Below are 20,153 nucleotides of genomic sequence, written 5' to 3'. Positions count from 1 at the left end.
CCAAGCACGCATAACATCGTTGCTTTTCATATAAAATATTTTTTTCTTGTTTATTTGCACATGTACATACAGTAGCAGAAAGAATGTGATCATAAATTATCTATCACCCATCGCCATTCACACACACCCCTCCTCCCCAACACCCACGGGGAGAGCCACGATATCAGAATACGACTCCGACGACGAGCTCCCCAGACTCAGAAAGTCGGGACTCCCATTCGCATCCAGCATGCCACTTTCACGTAGTTGATGCACCCCACAATCGTAGTTCTGTTGTGTGAACGGCAAATGCCCTGGGTATGTGTACTCCGAGTCCAGCATGGGATTGTAAGTTGGGATCACCAGCGGATCCAATGCTTGCGTCTCGCAATATGGGACTGTATACGGTTCCGCTGGGAAGTTCTGCTGGGAATTCTGCTGTTGCTGCTGCTGCTGTTCAGAATCAAGCAAGGTGTATAAATTGGTGGGAGCGTGTCCGTCTGATCCGGATCCTGAAGCAAAGGCCATATATGGCGAAGATGTCGACGCGCGTACTCCCGACCCAGGTATACCATCTGAAATTGAATGCTGTATCGATCCAATCTCTCCAGCACCATCATCCCCTTTTATATGAATATCATCCCCACCCAAGAATCCCTGCACGCCTCCATAAGACGGAAAATATCCCCGGCTAAGGGCATAATCCAGCGCAAACAAAAGCCTCAGATACAGCTTTGGGAAATCTGCAAACAGTTCAGACCAGCTACTGCATTTCCCACTTGACGGAGATCCAGCTGCGGATTGATCACTGCCAGACGGGAGTCCGCGCGCCTGCGGCCGGGGCAGTATATAACCAGCCAACTGCAACGTCTGCTGAATAAACGCCGCAACCGTGTCGGTGCCATCATACCGCTGCTGAAAGACCTGCATTAGATTGGCGTAGTACCGGAACCGGCGCTTCCGGGTGGCGGATTGGGATTTTGTTGATGCGAGTCTGACGTCTAGGGCGCTGAGGAGGAGGGGGTGTGCTATTAGGGGGACACTATATTCCTTCCTTAGTATGGGTCTATCAGAGTGGAGATAGATTCGGTTCTGGTGGGGGGCATACGCGCTTATAGGGAGATGGTGGGCGACGCCCTGCGCGAGAAACCGTTTGATTGTATCTGTGATGCAGCCGGTGGCATCTTCGAGCTCGTCTTGGATCCGTTCGTGGTCTGCATCTTCGGTGTCTTGGTCTGGTTTTGTGTTGTGCGGTGTGGAATCTTTATTTAGTTGGATGCTTAGGGCTTCGAAGTTGCAGAGGGCTATGCGGGCTGCGCTGTTGGATTATTACTTGTTAGTATCGTTCTGGGTATAAGTACCGGGGGGTTGAATTAGAGCCAGGAAACATACTGATAGTAGAAGAAGGTCAACCCGAAGAGCAATCCCACAGACCCATGTGTCATATGCGAGTTCACAACTGCCCCCAATGCAGCCTTTGCGCGAGTCGACCACTGAAGGAGACTGGCCTTGCACTGTGCGGCTTGTTTCTTAACACATGGTGTTTCATTCCCCTGTGCCTGAGACGTCTTCATCCCGCCACTGCTCTTTCCACCTCCTATATTCGTAGAAGAAGAGGCAGAAGAATGCACAACTGCAAGCACATCCCCCAAACAAACCGCCAACTCACACTGCACTCCCACCACCTTTGCAAGCAATCTCTTCGTCTCGGGCTCATAAACCTCCGATCCGGAGATCTCATCTTCAAGATCCTTCTCCCCAAGCACACTCCCGCAGGCGACACCCGTTCCCGAAAGGCCAAGATCAAGATCCAGTGTCTGCGGTGTAATCTGCGGATGCCGTCTTAGACCAAGTGCGATCATGCGATCCCGTAGCAGGATGCACCACCAGATGCGTTTCCTGGTGTTGTCGGTTGACTCAGGCTGCAGTGCATTGTAGACGATGGCGCTTTGGATTGCGATGCTAAGCCAGAGAGAGCCGGCGTGGAGATCTGAGGGGGAGGATTGGTGCGTGAGGAGGAGGGATCCTTGGGCTGTGGATAGGGGTGACTTTTCGCAGCCTAGGTCGTAGAGAAGCTGTCTGAGGATCAGCTAAAGTGTGCTTGCTTGTTTGGAGGTCCATGGGTTGGGAGACATACTTTGGCGCGGGTGTAGAGTGCGCTGCGCGCTGTTCGAGTGTCTGGGAACCCTGCTGATTGGATTGCCCCTGGAGAAACGAACTGTAAAGGCAGGATTAACAGATATGTTCTGGAGTTCTTGAGGGATTCATACCGCTGAACTAGCAAACAACATCGCCTGGAACGTAAACAGACTCGTTCCCCCATTCTCACCATCGGGCGAGGGCTGCCGGTAGTACATCTGCCAGAACTCCGCCTCGTTGATAATAGGCAGACAAGGGTGCACGTAGAGGAAGTACTTCCGGATAAACTCGTCCAGTGTTGCTCCACTAGGGACACGGAAGCAACCTTTTATAGTGAGATACTGGATATCCTCTTGCGGGATGTCGGAGAGACCAGGGAGCGTCAGGAATGGGTGAAAGGAGTAGAAGACGTCTGAAGTTGTGCTGAGCTGAGTAGTGGAGGATGAAGCCGACGAGGTAGACGAGCTTGGATGGGGAGGGGTCCTCCAGGGCGTTTGATCAACTGCTCCCTCATTCCATGAGTGGGTGATGAGCGGGCTGCGTGATGAAGCTTCTGAGGGTTGAAATACAGAGGGTTTCGCCGTGCTTGGTGTGGTGGGCGATGGATAGGGCTGGTGTCGTGAAGCTGGCTTTTTGGCTCGGATGTTTTTGCTCCTAATGGTATCAGCTTCTCATTAACCATGCAGTATTCCTCGTTTACGTACTGTGATGCGGAATGCACAACACACTCCTGCTGGTCGAGTTCGCAGTTTGTACATGGTGTACCGTGGCTAGAGGCATCGCAGCGGACCTTTCGGTCTCGACACCACGTACACGCAATGCGAGAGCGCTTTCTTGGTGGCTTATCCATCTTACCCAAAAGTAAAGTCTTGGTCTTGGGGTTTTTGTCGAAACCAAGTGAGGCTTCGGAGCTGGATGCATCTGGAGAAGGCTCTATCAAGAGCGGTTCGTTTTCGCTGGAATTCATGATGGTATTTTCTTTGACTTCCAGTGACACTTGAGAGTTCAACTCTTCCAGATCAGGACGGTAATAAAGCAATCTCCTGGCGGCCCTGGAGTGTACGTGGAAACCCAAGTATACCACCAACAACAAAGCATATCACACCAACACCGTGTCGCAACGACGGAGCAAAACCCCTTAGGTTTAGTAGAGCCGACATACCATCTCTTTCTCCGCATTACTCCGCATTCCTAAGTCGTGCAGCTATCACGGACATCAAGGTTTGAGGCGCTGGGTTTAGGTTCGGCACACACGTTCATTCGAGTCAGAGGCATGCCATTAATATTATGCGGCTTACAACTCCATTCTGGGATACCAGCGCGAGGCCAATTACCAAGACAATATTTCGGGGTACGGACCCTCCACAGTGGATGTCCATTTCCCCAGACGATTGTTCAAATGTACCCCGTATGACCAGTCCCGGCCCGAAGTAGACCATAGCATCAGACGGTATTAACCAATAATCTTACCAACGGGGCCCCCTACTGTCGGGCCGAGAGATAGATTAGTGTGTACGTGCCTTGTAAAATACTAGCCCAAGTGCAGCCGTTAGGGCCTTGCATAGTGCCGGAGGGCTGCGTCTAGTGCCCGATCTAGCGAGCAGCGCGACGACGCCGAGAGGACAGTCCGGTGGCGCCCACTCTGCTGCAGCCCCAGCTCGGGCCGAGACTTAGATTAACCATTGCCCCCAACTGGTTAATGACACTGGGGCAAGCTGTAAGCGAGATGATCGTCAGGGTAGAGGTGCTGGGTACCTGAAGGTTTTGGCAAGACTAGGTCAAAGAGGGTATTGGATGCGAAAATACTCCAAGGCAAACTTGATTAACAAAGCTACTCGATATGATTATAGCCGTTGGGAACTAAGTACGATATATTCCTCCGCTGCAGCCCTATCCTCTCCTTCCCTCTCACATGCAAATTGCCTCCGCTATCACAATCATATCACTCTAAAGAGCGAGCGCAACACCGAGGATACCCATCGCAACAAAAACACTGGTCGAGATCGCCTTGGTATCGTAAGAGGAAAGGGCTGCGTTATCCTTGTCGGAGTCCTTGCTCGCATCGGAGGATTCGCCGTCGCCATCGCCAGATCCGTTTTCTTCGGCACTAGCCTTGACGGTGCTGCCAGGAGACGCAACGGCAGCAGTAGATTTATAGGTGATACTACTCTCGGCAATCTGCGTGGCGAAAAGACCTAGGTAGGACTTCACTGGGGTCGGAAGGTCCTTGTACCAATCCGGGACGTCACCGTTGGCGGCACTTTCCTGGAGTGCACTGCGAGAAGCAGGGTTCACCAGGCCACGGAGAACAGAGGTAGGGACTGCATCAACGAGGTCGGTCAGGATACCTGCGGGTGGCGTTGGAAGCGAATCTTTAAGACTCTTCACGCTGGCGGGGAGTTCCCAGTCTGGGGGGAGGGTTGGCAAGAGGTCCGCAAGTTGAGAGCTGGTAATGTCAGTATTCTTCTCCGTTTTTCTAACAGGGTACAAAAGCAATATCCATGTACCTACAGTTGCGAGGTCAATTTCCCAGTATCGGGGAGCGTGGTGGTCGGGGTTTCCTGGTCCTGCGCGAAGGCAGTGGTTGTGGCAAACGCAATGGCGAGGACGGAAAAACGCATCTTGACTTGAATGCAACAATAGAGTAAGGTGAACAGAACCTTTGATGTGAAGCAGAAGATGGGGCAGCCTCTCAAAACAAGAGTAATCAAGGGTCAAGTCAAGTCAAGTCAAGACAATAACAAGGAGAATGGGGAAGAGCGGGTAGACATACTCCAAAAGTCCATGAGGATGGCCTGCCAAGCACACATGATATATAATATCCATGACTGTGACTTTCACTCCCGCTGACTACTCCGCAGATTTGCAATGGGCCCTCGGGAGATGGTGTCATGTTGAGGGATATAGTACCCATTGTGGCATATACAACCACTCCGCGGTCCGTCCATCCCTCCCGAGGTCGACCAACAAAGAATCATAATTGGAGTCAGCAAATTAATACGTGATCGTCGATCCGCAAGAATTTCTGAAAATACCATATGGTCCTCGCTAACGGCCCACGGACCGTGCAGGTATGTTGGGATTTGCCCCTCTCAGCATCATGGGTCATGGCGAGGAGCCGCCACACGGATGGGGCCGACTCGAAGAGCTATTGGAGGTGTCTTACTTCTCGTAGATTAACTTTATGACTGTTAAGCTAGTCGGTCACGAAATCATGACCTTTTCTTGCGCAGCGGGATGCCGTGGATAGCTTGAGGTCCAGCAAGCATATCACTCCCAGTTTTATGCCAGTCATTGCTAGTATATAGAATATACCCTAGAGTTCTATAGACAATATAAGCAACATACCAATGTTTCACTGTTTGCCGAAGAGCAGAGCTTTTGAGGAATCTCTGCAATCCCACAAATGCAGAACTAGCCTGCCAGGCACAATGCATCCTTCTGCTGGTTGCGTGCCAGGTGCAATACCTCATCTCCGAAGCCAGTAAATGGCCAGACCCTGCATGTCTCTAAACCCCGCACTATTGTCTGAGAGGCTTTGATCAATTTCCTCCTGATTATCACCGTCGATCCGCGGGCTGTTCACCGAATATACCAGGGCAATAGAATTGTCCCATCACATGGAGAACAGTCAGAGAGAGAATGCTGGTAATACAGTGATTTACCAATTGGTGCTAATAATCTGCCCAGCTACGAGCACGACTCCCTGAATATAAAAGCATCCCGATGCACATCCTCAACCTTCTTCTCATCAGCAACCTCACGAATCTCAGGAGTTCCCTAGTTGTTCCAAGCTTCTCACTCGAGCTCAAACAACCTTCAACTCTTAATTCTTAACTCCTTGCTACTTCAAAGCATCCGCTCTTCAAGATGAAGTACTTCCAATTCTTCCTCCTGCTCGTCCTCCCCTTCGTGGCCCTGGCTATGCCAGCTCCTGAAGCCGTCGAGGAACTCAAGAGCGCCCTCGTTGCCCGCCAAAACGATACGGGTGGTGACCTCGGCGGTCTCCTTGGTGGCCTAGGAGATATCGGCGGTACCATTGGCGACATCATCAACTCCATCGGACCTCTTCTCGATCTGATCAACCCCAACACCGTGGATCAGCTCCAGACAATTATCACAAACGCCGCTAAGCTGCTGAACGATAAGACCACCCAGAACATTATCAACGTTGTGGGAAGCGCCAACGAACTCCTGACTCCCGATTTTGTTCAGGCTATCGGCGGCTTGATTGATGCGGTTGCTCCGGTATTGCCCTCTACTTCCAGTTTGGCGTTTTGAAATTTGGCTAATTCTATCCTAGCTTATCAACGCCATTGTTCAGCTCATCTCCGGTGTCCTCGGAGCCATCTTTGGCTAAGTATGTCAAACAGGAATATACTCGTTGGCTGCAGCCCACCTGACAAGACATGGCTATTCTGGATAGTCTAGCTCCATGAGTTGTTCCTATTTGATAATATCACAATATACAAGGCAGAGTAGAGCACCCGTCAAGCATTGGGGAGGTTGGAATGGTAATCTGGGGCGGATTTTACGGGAAGTTCCTGGATGAAATGGACGGTTGCTGGGTGTATATAGTCGCAGTGCTTGGAGGACATGTTGATTAGGCTTTATGTAGCCTTCCGTTAATAATAATATGCTTCCCTTGCGAAATATCTTTCTTTCAAACTATCCCCAATTGACCACCCAAGATACATTGTTAGATCCTAAAAGCAACCGTAAACTCAGCGGACATCTCTGTTTCTAAGCTCTGCTGCTCCAGTTGAGCTCCGCGGAGATGATCACAGATTATTAGCGTCGATATCTACTGTGTGGTCTGCTGATATCTAAGAATATTTCTGCTGAGTCTGCAGGCAGTCGTGTTGGTCGTAAACCAATCCACCCTCAACAATGACCGTCGACGATCCTGAACGTCGTTTACTTAGCGGTAATCAAGCCGTAATCTAACGCTGCCAAAATTACGCCCTTCGAATATTATTAATATGTTATTGGACCATCCCCAAAGCTAGACCCACTCGGGTGGGTCTCGGCCCGTCAACCAATGTCCCGAAGAACCTAAATTTACTACCTAATTTACTAAATTGATTTATTCTCCGACTCGCCTCGAGGACCCTCGCCAATCGTCGATCTATTGCTCGGCGCCCATCTCTGCTCTCGCAGAGCAATCCCAGAACGTCCTCTTGTGATATTGTTATTTCCTATCACCCCGCCTCCCCACCATGTTCGCCTGGAATCCCCCATGGGTTTCCCCCGCCGCTTGTAACCTCCCTGTGAGCGTGGACGAGGGGCACTGCCTGATCGTCACACTCACATTCTTTAAAAATGATCAAGCATGAGATTCTTCTGCTGCCGATGGCGGTTCGCGGCAGCGGCTGAGGGCCCTCGGGCTTGCACCCTCCTTTACAGAGTGGCAAGATATGGGAAGTCGGCGGCATCAGTTATATCAGAATGGCGTGGTGTACGCTCTATCCAGGGACTCATAGTTTATTTACCAGGGCTTTCTTGTCTTGGTCTTCCGCATATTCATATCTCCCAATTTGTCTAAAGTAAAGACTCGTCAAAGGATAGACCATGATCGATACCACCATGAACGAGAAAGCCCCCGAGGCCTCCTCGCAAGCCGAGAGCTCCAGCTCCGGCTCATTCACCATCACTATCGAAAAGGAAGACCCCAACAATCCCTTCGCCGGCGTCTCACCACTCGCAATGAAAGAACTCAAGAAAGTCGCCCGCGAAGGGATAGCCCTCGCCGGCGGTCCAGCCGCCATCCTACTCCAAATCGCCCATCCGTCTGTCGGCCAAGGCGTTGCAGACCACAGCACCTTCACAAAGCGCGCCATTGCCCGAGTGCAGTACACCCAGATGTACATCTACGTGATGATCTTTGGCACTCCGGAGGACAAAGCCAACATGAAAGCCTGGGTCGACCAAGCGCATGCCCGTGTGAAGTCCGAGGCCGGGCCTCGACCCTACAGCGCGCTCGATCCGGAGCTGCAACTCTGGGTTGCGGTCACGATTTACGCGTCTATGGTGGGCATGTATGAGCTCATTTATGGGCCTCTGCCGCCTGCGATGGCGGAGCGCGTCTTCCAGGCGTACTCGGTCATGGGCACGTCGCTTCAGGTGCCGCGAAATATGTGGCCGAAGAATCTCAAGGAGTTTAGGATGTATTGGCGCGACGTTATTGAGAATCAGCTTCGGGTTACCCCTGATGCGGAGCTGGTGCTGAAGGAGATCTTTCACCCTGTCAAGAGTGTTCCGCTCTGGGCGAGGCCAGCGGTTGTTGTTGCGATGCCGTTTATAAGACGGTTGACGATTGAGCAGCTCCCGCCGTCGCTGAGGGAGCAGTTCAATTTGAAGTCGACCAAGTCGTCGAGGATGCTCTCGGGGCTGTTTGTTTCTGGGATGAATTGTGTGTATCCGTTTACACCGCTGTTTGTGCGCCAGCTTCCGAAGACTTATGCCATGAGGTTGTTTAGGAAGAAGGTTAAGAAGAGAGGTGGACAGCTTGTTAAACCTTGATTTTTTTTCCCGTTTTCCGGCTTTTTGTTTGACTTATTGCATGATTGACGTTTATGGTGTACTACTTTGATTCTATATGTATTACCGCACATTGAACATTCGAGACATGTTACTACAATTATATTCAACATTGTAACTAATTGATACCGGGAAACGGGCAAATGCTGCTTGGGTTGAATAGGCTTAATAGCTGAGGATAGCCTCGTGCCAGCCTAACGAGCACTCCATTTATAATTCGCATGCATTAATGAAGAAATTAAATCCCTCCTGTCAATCTCTCGGCGCAACCCCGGCTCGTGCATGGTACTGTCGTAGTACACGCTAGATTTCCAACGGCGCAAAGACCCTTGGGCTGTACTCCATCACAAGCTCCGACCCCTGTCCCTCTTTTTCGCTAGTCCATGGCAACCAGGGCCGTCTTCCCAGAGGAGACAATAATGCGGAGTAAGCAGAAAATAGCTGGGCTTTCCGAGCCCCTACCGCGGACCGTCTGCTTAGGGCTTTTAACCTTTCGACGCCGATTCGGCTCGTGAGCACTTCGCTGCCCAGGGTCGCTTGCAATCATGAGGAGTCTCGTCGTTCAGCTCCACCTGTAAATCCTTGAGGGATAATATTCTTATTTTGCCCCTTCCCCGCGGTTCCATAGTGACTCCGCCCGTTGAGCTGTGTTGAGTTTTGCTGCTGCGTGTCCAGCCCCTCCCTACACTTGGTTTCTCAGAGCAGACCTCATCGCAGTTCCCCATCGACCACCCAGCCCATATGTGCAGACTCCATTACCTACCAGAAGAACAGTCATGATCCTCACCTTCCTCGGATTCCTTGCGCGCGTGGGCGTCTTCATATCAGCCATCATAACACTCGGTCTCAATGGAAAGTTCTTCACGAATACAGATTACAGCGACGACCTTCTCATCTACATCATCGCTCTCTCCTCGTTCAGCGCCATAGCATGCCTTATCCCGCCGTACCCGAACTTTGTCTATGATTTGTTCTGGGCCCTAGCGAATGCTCTTTGTGCGGTGTTCGCGTTAGTTGTTCAGGTTAGTTCAAGTCAACTCCTAGTTGGAAGAAGGCTAACAGATACTGATATGATCAGTTTATCGACTCCGAGTGCTATGGCTTTCGATCGGACAATGGCGTCAACTGTCCGACGTATAAGGCTGGCACGGCCTTTACGTTTTTGTTAGCGCTGGCATGGTTCGCTAGTGCTTTCTTCGTAGGTTGTCTTTCAATCTGAAGTACTACATGCTAATTTTATGCAGGGTGGTCTTCGGATCTTAGGGGTCGTGTTTAATATTGGGCAATATGCTAGTCGTCCGTACGTGAATGCGTCCCAGCTAACTATTCAGTCATACTGATAGGGAAATAGGCTCTACATTCAAGGGGCCGAGGATGAAAAGGAAGCTAAAGTAAAAGATGGAGACAATGTCGAGCCAGTGGAAAAGAAGAAGAAGAAGATAAAGTTGGTCATATCCCCTGTCTTGCTGGCAATTCTAATCCGTCCAGGGGTTACGGGAACGATCATGTCGCCCGATACTTCGTCTGCTACGGTCTTCTCGGCGTAGTACTTATCGCTGCTGGACTTCCCCTTCTGTACTATCCCCAAATATCTCCTACGTGGAAAGGGAAAAGAAAAAGTGACACGCTGATACTCGCAGAATCATATACGCCGCTCCCGCATTCGCAATCTACCTCCTCGACCACGTCCCCATCCCGAGAGACGTCCAAGTAAACCTGCTAAACCCAACCAACGACAGTATCCAATTCTCCGTGCTCAGCGACATAAAAGTTCCCGACGCCGTCAGCGTGCGGTTCGACCCCATGCAGGCGTTATTCTTCCGCGCCGAAACGATGGACGACCCGATTCCCATTGCGACGGTGGACCTGCCGAGTCTTAAATTCAGAGCCAACGAGAAAGTTGCCCTTGTGAATCAGAGTCTCAAGCTTGGTGACGTCGATCAGTTTGCTGCACTCGTTGAGGATGTTGCGTATAATCCGACGTTCAGGGTTGCGGGACAGGCGAAGACGAGAGTTCATGTTGGGACGCTGGCGACCACGGTTGATTTATTGAAGGTGGTCTCTTTGCCAGGTATGTCTCTTACCCTTACATACTTGATATTAATCCAAGGAGTTAATATGTCTAGGATTCAACAATTTCCCTAACCTCTGGATCAACGAAATCGGGGTCATGCCCCCAGACAATCAGGGTAACAACGTCTATGGCGAGGTCGTCGTGTTCAACCCTGCTCCAGCCACCGTGACACTTGTACGCTTCCCATTTACTTCGTTAGCTATACTATGAAATCGCTGACGAGTCTTCAGGGCGAAGTAACGCTCGGCGTGATCCTGGCAAACCTAACAGTCGGCCAAGCCACCGTTGCCGTAAACGACATCGTCCCAGGGAACAACACCTTTGTCGTCCGCGCAAAGCTCAACACCCAGCTAGTCGAAGACAACATCAACGAGATCATACAGTCCGAGATCCCGTATCTCAAAGAAGGAAACGTCGTGGCAACCGCAACCGGTATCTCCGTCGTCTATAATGGGCAGCACCTCGAGTACTGGGAGAAGGCATTCCAGACGATCCGTGTCAGTGCGACGAGACCGGTCAAGGAGATTCTGAATATGGTGGTTGACAGCGGGATTAGTTTTATTTTGGGAGGGATTACGCCGGGGGATGGGCTGGAGACGGTCGTTAATAACTTGGTTGATCAGATTTTGGAGACGGTTAGGGGGTTGGATGAGGACGATGTCGATGAGTATACGGAGAAATTAGCGGCGCTGGGGAAGTTGGTGTTGAGGTTGTTGACTTTCGTGGGGATTTTGTAGTATTGCTTTAGTTAATAAATCACTTTACGACATATTCTACCGTCTCTATATATCTGGATGTTCTGTTCACCAAGTCTGAGATAGCGCACTCTGCCAGCTACAAGAATATATACATCCAGCCCATTTCTTGTATACCTTAATATAAAACTATAACATTTAAAGGATATAAACTAACCATATCTAAAGTTTTCTAAATGCTCAGTGGATTGCAATTTATTTTAATCGTCGTCCATCTTATGTCCATTACTACAGGTGTCTGTACCTGCACCCTTCCGCAATCAGCAGAACCAACAAACTGACCAATTTGTTGTCAATTCTGAACCATTAGTATATAAAAAATTCAAAATACAGATCAAATAAACCGACTCCACTGTGTGAATCATGTAACTAGAAAAGGCGTATCTCCGCTTAGTCACCAAACAAAGTTGTCGTCGACGTCAGCGGCCCCCACTGGAGCTGACTATATATGCCCGAGCCTCCTCTTCAGCTCTTCTTTCACCATCTGTCATCCTCTCTCCATTATTGGAACTGCTGAAAATGGCCCAATATCCACCGGGAATCCGCATCGCCCAGGCCGTCGGCTTGACTGGAGCCGCATACCTAGCTGGTGAGTAGCTACCTCGTATCCAGGACCTACCCCTGCAGCGAGGCTGTTACACAAATGACCCCTTGCAGTGGCGCGACCAGCGCAGTCGCAGTCGCAGTCGCAGTCGCAGTCGAGTCGCAATCGCATTAATCCAAAACGAACAAGCCAGCCTGCCTGCAGAGGAAACCAAAACTAACCATCCCACCCAGGCAACATCGCATCCTTCACCCTCGCCAGCGTCCCAGCTCTCCAAACCGCACACGCCCAGTACAAAGCACCCCTCACCCTCATCGTCAAGCAATGGCGCGATATGTACGACGCCGGGCACAAGCAGAACCCACCCATCGCGATCCTGGCGGCGTCGGCATTCGGGTTCCTTGCGTGGTCTCTGCACCGGGACGTCGCTGTCGCGGCTCTGGCGCCGCGCAACGCGTCCGCGCTGTATAGTCTTGCGGCGGCGTTGACGGTGGGGATTGTGCCGTGGACGTATGCGACGATGATACGGGTTAATAGATTGTTGTTGGAGAGGGCCGGGAATGCGGCTTGGGTGCCGAGTGTGGAGAAGGGGGAGGAGGAGGAAGTGACCGGGGCTTTGGCGAGGTGGAGGACCCTTAATGGCGTGAGGGCGTTGTTGCCGCTTTTGGGTGCTGTTGCGGGCGCTTGTGCTTTTTAGTGGTTGTCTGGTTGTGTTTGGTTATATATATATGTTCTATATTGCAGTTATCGAGTTGGAGTTTTTTGCACACTGATTAAACCATATCCAAATGCAGGTATTACCATCGAGTTGATTATTGACCATAACTCCAGCGAAAAGCTGATGCATTCGAATAGTAAGTACTCATAGTACATCGTCAGGTATATAAACCGTATAGCAAAAAGATTAAGAGAAACGCAAATAGGTATACTATGTCCAATGCAACAAAAACGAAACATCCCAAAACCTCGTTACCACAGCCTCCTACAGTCCTACTGCATCTCCTGAAGAGGCCCCCGCGTCCGAACCTGTCCGTGCTCCTCCGACGGCAATTCCTGCGGCGGCATAGGAGCAGCGGCCTCTTGCTGTGCGAACCTCTTATCCTGCGGCGTCGGCGTGAAGTTCTCCATGGGCCCCGACGCACCGGGCGCTGCCCCAGCCGTAGCAGCGCGCTTCCGCCGACGGAAGAACCATAATGCAACGAGCGCACCTGCGACCAGTGGGATTCCCACGCCTAACCCGACACCCAAGCCGACGCCGAGGTTATTGCTGCCCCCGCTGGAGCTGTCTTCCGCCGGGGAGGGTGTTGGTGAGGGGGTGGAGGATGGACTTGGTGTTGATGATGAGGTGGGGAGGCTGCCTGGTCCAACGGTCTGGGTGTTGGCCCGAACGACAGCTTCCATGGAGAAGGTCTGGGTAGAGTTGTTGCAGTCGCAGCCGCGGAACCCGGTGCAGCAGAATTTCTCGCTGCCGCATGTGGTCACGCCATTGCCAGCGTCTGGAATATGTCAGTAATGGATGGACCATGGAGTTACGAGATGGGATGGAATGGATGGGATGTGAAGAATGGGATGAGCATGATGGACATACTCCGAATATCGGCACACTGGGTCGGGCATGTTGGGACGGAGCCATTGATCCAGTCCTGGACAGTGCAGGTGTTTTGGAAGTAGCCAACGTCGCCGTTGTCCCTTGGGCGAATGCAGAGACCGTTGGTGGCACAGTAATCGCCCTCGTCGCAGCACTGGGCGGGGTTCCCGTCTGCTGAGCAGGGGAAGCGATTTGGGTCCTCATTCCCATCGCGATCGAAGCAAGTGACCATTTTGGCGATGGATAAGGCGCGCCTGGATGAGCAGGACGCACGAGACGGAACGAGGAGATGGAATGAGGAGTCTGGGGATGGAAAATGAGATGGGGAGAGAAGGATCTTGGGATGTTCAGCTGAGAAGTGAGATGAAACGAAGGCTGAGCGGCGCCTTGCTTTCTGCACCGTCCCTGTGCGCTAAGCTTCTCGCTGGAGAATCCTGAACTTTCTGCATTCTCGCCTCGAGGCTCTCGCACGGCACGGCTGGCCTGCGGATAATTATTCCATTTCTCTCACCGATCGTCGTGTTCGCCCATGGGCATTCCAGCCGAGTTTCCTCACTCTCAGTCCTCACTGAGAGGCTCAGTCGCTGTTTGATCGCTTCTTCTCGTGGCAGAGCTCGGCTGACAGGGATCGCGAAGAGTCGCACCGTGAGCTCGCAAGTGCGCCGTGCTGGTTGGCCAGGCGATCTTGACAGCCAGGGCCTGGCTGTTCATTGGACGCTGCGTATTGGGATTGATGAGCCACGGATGAGCCACCCAACGTCTGACAGGACAGAGTTTCGACGGTGGCAGCGGCCAAACTGCAGGTCAACTGCGTTACTCCACGCGAATCGCTAGAGCGGCTGCCCAAGGAAAGCCGCTGCCAAAACCACGAGGATGGTGCGTGATTCTCTCGATTGATTGAGTTGGAACTCGAAAGATCCTTAGTTCGGAACCTAGTGCGAGTCCTAATTTCTGCAGAACCGTCTTCGTCTTCGCATCCCCACCCTTGGTTCCCTGCGACCTGCGATCAGCGGTCAGCCACGGCTCCGCTGCCTCTCCCGCCTCACGGTCACTGTCCAGGGCCCTGAGGTCGAGAGCGAGGCTACTCCAGACCATCGCGAGCCTCTGCTCGCTCAACTGAGGACTCTCCCCAGACACGCTCCCCTCCTGACCATTCAGGAGGATCCCCCGTCCGATACGGAATGGGCCCTCCTCAGCGATCACTTCACTGGCGTGCGCGATCTGGAGATCGAGACTGGCTTCAACGAGGACCTCAATGACAGGAAAATGCCCCTTCATTGGCCACTCGATCGCCTGATGATCTCCGGCGTCTGCGGGGAGGTCACCAAGTCGCCGCACATTTTACAAGGCCTAGTGAAGCACCTAATCCTATATTTCACATCCGAGATGCGATTCGAAGGCCCCCGATCTGACGAGTTGTCTCGCGCGTATCAAGAAGCGATCGATCGCGGCGAAGCCCAAGCCGAATACATACCTGGTAGCAAGATTCAGTTGATAAACATAACCAAGCTTGGGCAGGAGTGGATAGCACAGAAGTACGGAGACAGCTCTGCAAAGGCAGAGCTCGAGCCGGAAAACCGACCCGTGGAGGGCCAGGAGAGCCGTCTACGCACGCTCGAGATAATCGAGAACGATGCCCTTGACACGTTCCAACGCATGTGCGCTGCGATACCGCACGTCGTCGAGAAGGTCTCAACACTCAATCTGCGTTCAACCTCGGGCCGGCCCGACTTCTCGTGGACTGAGGAGAGGAGCTTCGCAAAGATTCTCCCGCAGCTTACAGATTTACAGACATTGAAACTCAGCGTTGGTGAAGTCTTCCACGAGGAGACGACACTCCCCGCTCTGTATACTAGTCTCCCGCCAAATATCACGACACTGCATTTCCGCGGGCCCATTTCGCTCTGTCGGTCGGGGCGGTGGGAGGAGTGGGTGACGGCCTTTAGCGTGGACACCTTCCTCCCCAAGTTGCAGCGGCTGGCCTTTGTGCTTGACATACACTATGAAGAAGGGAAGCACAATAAAGAGTTAGCGGATGCACCGGAGGAAGACCTACTCCAGGCGCAGGCTGCGTGCGAACGACTGTATGAGGGAGCGCGACGCCGAGGGATAACAATCGAGCCGTTGCTGGATGAATGGGCAGACAAGCACGTGTGCGTACGGCCGGTCGACGGACGGTGGCCGAGTCCGCGACCGTGACCGTGTCCGATTTTTAGCCCGTAAGTTTCCAGGCTGAAGTTGAGGGATGAGGGCTGTGTTGGCTCACGGCCGGGGAGGACGGTGACCCGCACATTCCCCTGCCGTTCTGATCCTTACGAGGGGACGAGTCTTGCAGGTTGCGACTGTATTATTTTTGTATACCCATGATCAATCTCAATTCCACATGAAATGATGAAACCTGATCCTGCCCCTCAATTCGCGGCTGTCACGTTCCAGGTGTCAAACAGTCAAATAACCCGTCGTACTCGTATCCCTATCGACCCACAGGGCACGAACAACACAGCAGGCAACACAACTCAAAGTCCAGGCCAATGGCCATATTCCCAGTTGAGAAAAACGAGAGCGAGAGCCCCAAAAAAAGGAAATGAAACGAAACCGCAGAAAAAAAAGAAGCGGATGAACGACAAGCTCGATCAGACTTACCAGCCACCCAATCACAGCCTCCGCCATGCCAACACGAATACGAGCTGACCTCGCCCCATACTAATTTCACACATAGCGCCGTGGTTAGTGTTGCTTAGCAGTGGTTAGTCTACGAGACGCCTTCTCCTTTCGTTCGTCTGGCACCGAGCATCAGGGCTCGGAGTACGGTCGACAGTCGACACGGACCCGCTGTCTCAAGTGCGCTTCTGATCGCCATCACTGCCTGCTCCGTAAGGAAGCTAGGCTACGATGTTTCTATTATTTGCAAGCTCCAGTTTCAACACATTATTCACCGGTCAAAGGAATCATGGGAACGGAAAAACGAAGGAAAATGGTGGGCATGGATTGTGGACGTGGACATATAAAGGGCACGTCCGTCGCCCCGTTGTGACATGACCCATCGGTGTGCTCGTAAGGCTGAGTTCGGGTCCATCGTATTCTCGTGCGCCAGACTATTATAATTTACCGTTCGCGTGATCGGCTGGCTGTGCTGCGCCCTGGCCCCAAGCTCGATGAGGCTTGTATGACTGCAGAAGCTATATAGTTGCTGCTTATCCTCCTTGGCTCAATCGGAGTTTACAATTGTTCAAACAATCAATCTCTTGAGGTTGCGACCCCGGCAAATCGTCAACATGAGCAGATCGAGACGTGGGAATTCCGACGCAAGCTCGTCGTATAAGTTCGTCTACACTCTACACTCTACAATCTACACTACACTCTTTTCCAGTACTAACAAACTGCTACAGCCCCCACGGCCAAACCTTCCCCTTCGCGCACCCACCCCCTAAAAAATCTAGCAAGACGAAGAAATCCCGACAATGCCTGCGCCTATCCACCCGCCGACTCCTCCAGATCCAACAACTCCAGCAAACAACCTCCACGCCGCGCGTGACCCCAATCCTAGAACTCTACCGCCCGTCTTCATTCGGCAAATCCATCCCGCTGCATAACGAGAATGGGTCCCGTAAAGTCCGCAGCCGCGATCTATACCTCACACAGAGCGAACCGTACACGCATCTCCGGAACCGGAATCGGAGTAAAAGCAACGGACACTCGAGCGTTGACTCGAACGGCCTCCTCACCCCGCCTGCGAATGGACATGCGATGAGATCACGCTCGTGCTCAGGGGGGTCGAGATCCGGGGCGAGCTCCGTCTCTGGCGAGGAAGGAGGAGGAGGAGCAGCAGGAGGCAGCGAATGGGGAGCGAGACTCAGATCGCCGCGGCGGCGGAAAGAGAGCAAGGACTCTGCGTATTCATCCGCATCTGCGTCCGGGTCTGAGGAGAACGACGACGAAGAGGAGAATGACGTCGTGGCTGTGATTCATACTTCGCCGAAACCTCGAGCGAAAGGAGTCGAGGCGCCCGACGCAGAGCTGTTCTTCCCGCTGTTTGGGTGGTCGTGGGAAGCGAGCTCGCCTGCGCCAGGACGGTATCGGTTCCGAGACGACAAGGGAATGGTAGTATTTGACTGGGAGAAGCGGCCTCCGTCGCGGTCGAGTCCAGCAACCGCGGAGAAAGAGGACGGCGAGCGGTTTGTCCTCGGGATGTCTGAGTCTGGGGGCGGGACGACGTCATTGAGGCGGCCTTGGCTGGCGCAGTTGTCTCGGCGTGGCATCCACGTTGCTGGGTTTGAAGGGTGGCAGGGCGAGCTTGGGGCGTTGATGATCGACGACGGTGCGGGGCTGTACACTTTGATTCTGACCATGGCCGTTTGGGTCGCGAGGGAGGCTGAGTGGGTTGGTTAGTTCTGAGCTCGTATCCTATAGATTCTTTGTGGCTTGTTGGTTTGTTTTGAGCGTATACCCGGAGTAGGATGTGAATACCCAAGAATGATTATGTTATTGTTACTATTCCCAATCTATCTAGACTAAATCATGCTGTCAATTTGTTTGTAAATCTATCAGGTCGATGTTAGTCCCCTCTCGACAGCAAGAATCTGCAATGCCAGCAACTGCGAGTAATACCGACACAGCGCCAGATTGCCGCCCATAAACCAGAACCCTGGATGTCCACTACGCCGCCAGATCGTCCTGGGCTCGCCCTCCTCGTCAAGGCCCCAAACACTATTCACGCGGTCCGCGATCTCGTCGCCAAATATAATCCGCGTCTGTGTTCGCATGTTCTGGTACCCCGTCGCAAAGATAACCTCGTCCGCCTCCAACTCCGAGCCATCAGCGAACCGGATCCCATGCGGAACCACCTCGCTGATTTCCTGTCCCTGCTTGACCTTGATCTTGCCCTCGGCAATGAGCTTCCCAGCCCCGACTTCGATCGTGTATCTGCCGCCGCGCTGCCAGTATTTCAACAGCAGCCCAGCGTTGTCCGGGCCGCGGTCGACTTTAAATCCGGCCTTGGCGAGGCCGTCGAGTAGTTCCTTGTCGTGCTCGTTTTCGACCGCGGTTACCTTGATTTGCTGCGCTTTGAACTGCGAGCTGGGGATGCTGTAGAGGAAGAGATCGGAGTCGTCTACCGGCGGGCCGTTCTCCTCGTAGAGGCCCTTTAGTCCGATGTTGACGATGGCGTCGGACGAGATGACGCAGGTGGATGAGCGCTGCACCATCGTTACATTGTAGCCCTTTTCATAGTAGTCCTGCGCAATGTCGTGTGCGGAATTGCAGGAGCCCACTACGACAGCTTTCTTCCCCTGTCCGTCTGCTGCGGCGCCGTGGAACTCAGAGCTGTGGCAGATCCGGCTTCCTTTGAAGGACTCGACGCCTTTGAAAGTGGGGAGGTTCTTCTTCCCGGAGTGTCCAGTTGCCTGGATAACATGGCGCGGACGGAGGACTCTCGTCTCGCTGCCTCCATCGTCCTTCCTTCTCGCGACTTCCACCGTCCAGGCCTTCTCGGCGTCACTCCAGTTGGACTTCTTTATGCTCGTCTTGGTCCAAACATTCAGCTCTAGCAACTTGACATAGCACTCAAAGAATTCCGCAAGTTTATCCTTCGGCGTAAACACCGGCCAATTCGACGGGAAGGGAAGATACGGCATATGATCAAACCAGACAGGATCATGGAGCACCAGCTGATGATACCTGCGGCGCCAATTATCCCCAACGCGCTCCTCCTCGTCAATAATCAACGCGTCCACACCAAGCATCTTCAGCCGCGCCGCGATGGTCAGTCCCGATTGGCCCGCGCCCACAATCACAACGGCAGGCTGCTCGTGGGAAACATCCTGCTCGGCATTCCGTCGGTCTTGCCAGTTCCGTCGATCGGCGACCTCGCCATGCGTTGCACCAAACGGACGGCGTATGTTGACTTTCTCTTCATACCCGCTTAGCTCTTGTAAGGCCGTGTACAGGGTGTAGATGAACCACTTCCCGTCTTGCTCGGCGAGTCTCACGACGCCACGGCCGGATCCGAAAGCCGTCTGGACTGTAACGAAGAACTGCACGCCGAATACCTCGCCGAGTGCATCAATAGCGCCAACCTGCGGGGCGCGCAACGGCGTGCTCTTGTCGATTTCAAGCTTGATGTCCTTCAGTGACGACGATGCAGACGTTACGAGCGAGCCGATCTTGTCGCGGCCTTTGGCGGTTCGGAAGTCCCAGGATAGACAGAGGTGGTCTCTCCAGAAGGAGTTGTCCTCGAGGAAGACGGAGGTTATAGCTGGGATGTCGCTCTGTGCGAGGGCGGCGTTGAGGGCGTTGAGGGTTGTTGTGGCGACGGAGTGGGCGTCGATGTCTTTGGATGTGCATGTTGCCGGGAAGGTCCCGACGGGGGTGTTGAATGAGCCAGGCTCGATCTTGGAGGCGGATGCCATGTCGTCTCACAGTTGGAAGATGGATGAAAGAAGGATGGAGGGGAGACAGCCTGCGAGAAGTGTTGTGTTCAACCCCTCCTTACCCCGCAGGGACCACCAGGTACAACCACCCAATTAGGCATCTGTA

The 20,153-nt window shown here is 52.9% G+C and overlaps 10 protein-coding genes across 10 annotated transcripts; 6 read left to right on the top strand and 4 right to left on the bottom strand.

Moving 5' to 3' along the window:
* Positions 1-117: 117 nt before the first annotated feature.
* ASPSYDRAFT_86656 (Zn(II)2Cys6 transcription factor) lies at positions 118-3,085 on the bottom strand (the record flags this gene model as incomplete). The annotated part of the gene is made up of 6 exons (XM_040851705.1): positions 118-1,021; positions 1,088-1,297; positions 1,372-2,054; positions 2,117-2,197; positions 2,250-2,772; positions 2,823-3,085. 6 exons carry the CDS (start codon positions 3,083-3,085, stop codon positions 118-120), a joined length of 2,664 nt encoding a protein of 887 aa, XP_040706813.1.
* Positions 3,086-4,065: 980 nt separating this feature from the next.
* On the bottom strand, positions 4,066-4,739 carry ASPSYDRAFT_28614 (uncharacterized protein; the record flags this gene model as incomplete). Its single annotated transcript, XM_040844535.1, has 2 exons — positions 4,066-4,594; positions 4,630-4,739. The coding sequence occupies 2 exons, from the start codon at positions 4,737-4,739 to the stop codon at positions 4,066-4,068; spliced, it is 639 nt and encodes a 212-aa protein (XP_040706812.1).
* Positions 4,740-5,988: 1,249 nt separating this feature from the next.
* On the top strand, positions 5,989-6,478 carry ASPSYDRAFT_129782 (uncharacterized protein; the record flags this gene model as incomplete). The annotated part of the gene is made up of 2 exons (XM_040840546.1): positions 5,989-6,366; positions 6,422-6,478. 2 exons carry the CDS (start codon positions 5,989-5,991, stop codon positions 6,476-6,478), a joined length of 435 nt encoding a protein of 144 aa, XP_040706811.1.
* Positions 6,479-8,175: 1,697 nt separating this feature from the next.
* ASPSYDRAFT_41709 (oxygenase MpaB family protein) lies at positions 8,176-8,843 on the top strand. Its single transcript, XM_040846325.1, has one exon. The coding sequence runs from the start codon at positions 8,191-8,193 to the stop codon at positions 8,638-8,640; it is 450 nt and encodes a 149-aa protein (XP_040706810.1). The 5' UTR covers positions 8,176-8,190; the 3' UTR covers positions 8,641-8,843.
* Positions 8,844-9,425: 582 nt separating this feature from the next.
* Positions 9,426-11,469, top strand: ASPSYDRAFT_145392 (uncharacterized protein; the record flags this gene model as incomplete). The annotated part of the gene is made up of 6 exons (XM_040841516.1): positions 9,426-9,680; positions 9,737-9,860; positions 10,024-10,102; positions 10,299-10,729; positions 10,785-10,926; positions 10,956-11,469. Coding segments are annotated over 6 exons (1,545 nt in total), but the record flags the coding sequence as incomplete, so codon positions are not given.
* A 517-nt stretch (positions 11,470-11,986) lies between these two features.
* Positions 11,987-12,728, top strand: ASPSYDRAFT_129780 (DUF1772 domain-containing protein; the record flags this gene model as incomplete). Its single annotated transcript, XM_040840545.1, has 2 exons — positions 11,987-12,076; positions 12,265-12,728. Exons 1-2 carry the CDS (start codon positions 12,007-12,009, stop codon positions 12,726-12,728), a joined length of 534 nt encoding a protein of 177 aa, XP_040706808.1. The 5' UTR covers positions 11,987-12,006.
* Positions 12,729-13,021: 293 nt separating this feature from the next.
* Positions 13,022-13,851, bottom strand: ASPSYDRAFT_86650 (uncharacterized protein; the record flags this gene model as incomplete). The annotated part of the gene is made up of 2 exons (XM_040851704.1): positions 13,022-13,527; positions 13,620-13,851. The coding sequence occupies 2 exons, from the start codon at positions 13,849-13,851 to the stop codon at positions 13,022-13,024; spliced, it is 738 nt and encodes a 245-aa protein (XP_040706807.1).
* Positions 13,852-14,148: 297 nt separating this feature from the next.
* On the top strand, positions 14,149-15,818 carry ASPSYDRAFT_86649 (uncharacterized protein; the record flags this gene model as incomplete). The annotated part of the gene is made up of 2 exons (XM_040851703.1): positions 14,149-14,205; positions 14,577-15,818. The coding sequence occupies 2 exons, from the start codon at positions 14,149-14,151 to the stop codon at positions 15,816-15,818; spliced, it is 1,299 nt and encodes a 432-aa protein (XP_040706806.1).
* A 1,076-nt stretch (positions 15,819-16,894) lies between these two features.
* Positions 16,895-18,008, top strand: ASPSYDRAFT_55708 (uncharacterized protein; the record flags this gene model as incomplete). The annotated part of the gene is made up of 3 exons (XM_040849079.1): positions 16,895-16,941; positions 17,009-17,414; positions 17,499-18,008. The coding sequence occupies 3 exons, from the start codon at positions 16,895-16,897 to the stop codon at positions 18,006-18,008; spliced, it is 963 nt and encodes a 320-aa protein (XP_040706805.1).
* Positions 18,009-18,163: 155 nt separating this feature from the next.
* On the bottom strand, positions 18,164-20,026 carry ASPSYDRAFT_28607 (flavin-containing monooxygenase; the record flags this gene model as incomplete). Its single annotated transcript, XM_040844534.1, has 1 exon — positions 18,164-20,026. The coding sequence occupies one exon, from the start codon at positions 20,024-20,026 to the stop codon at positions 18,164-18,166; it is 1,863 nt and encodes a 620-aa protein (XP_040706804.1).
* Between the last annotated feature and the right edge of the window lie 127 nt (positions 20,027-20,153).

This window comes from Aspergillus sydowii, assembly GCF_001890705.1.
Source record: "Aspergillus sydowii CBS 593.65 unplaced genomic scaffold ASPSYscaffold_2, whole genome shotgun sequence".
NCBI classification, from domain to species: domain Eukaryota; kingdom Fungi; phylum Ascomycota; class Eurotiomycetes; order Eurotiales; family Aspergillaceae; genus Aspergillus; species Aspergillus sydowii.
Note: the sequence above shows the minus strand (reverse complement) of the source record. Positions and strands in the feature narration are given on the sequence as shown.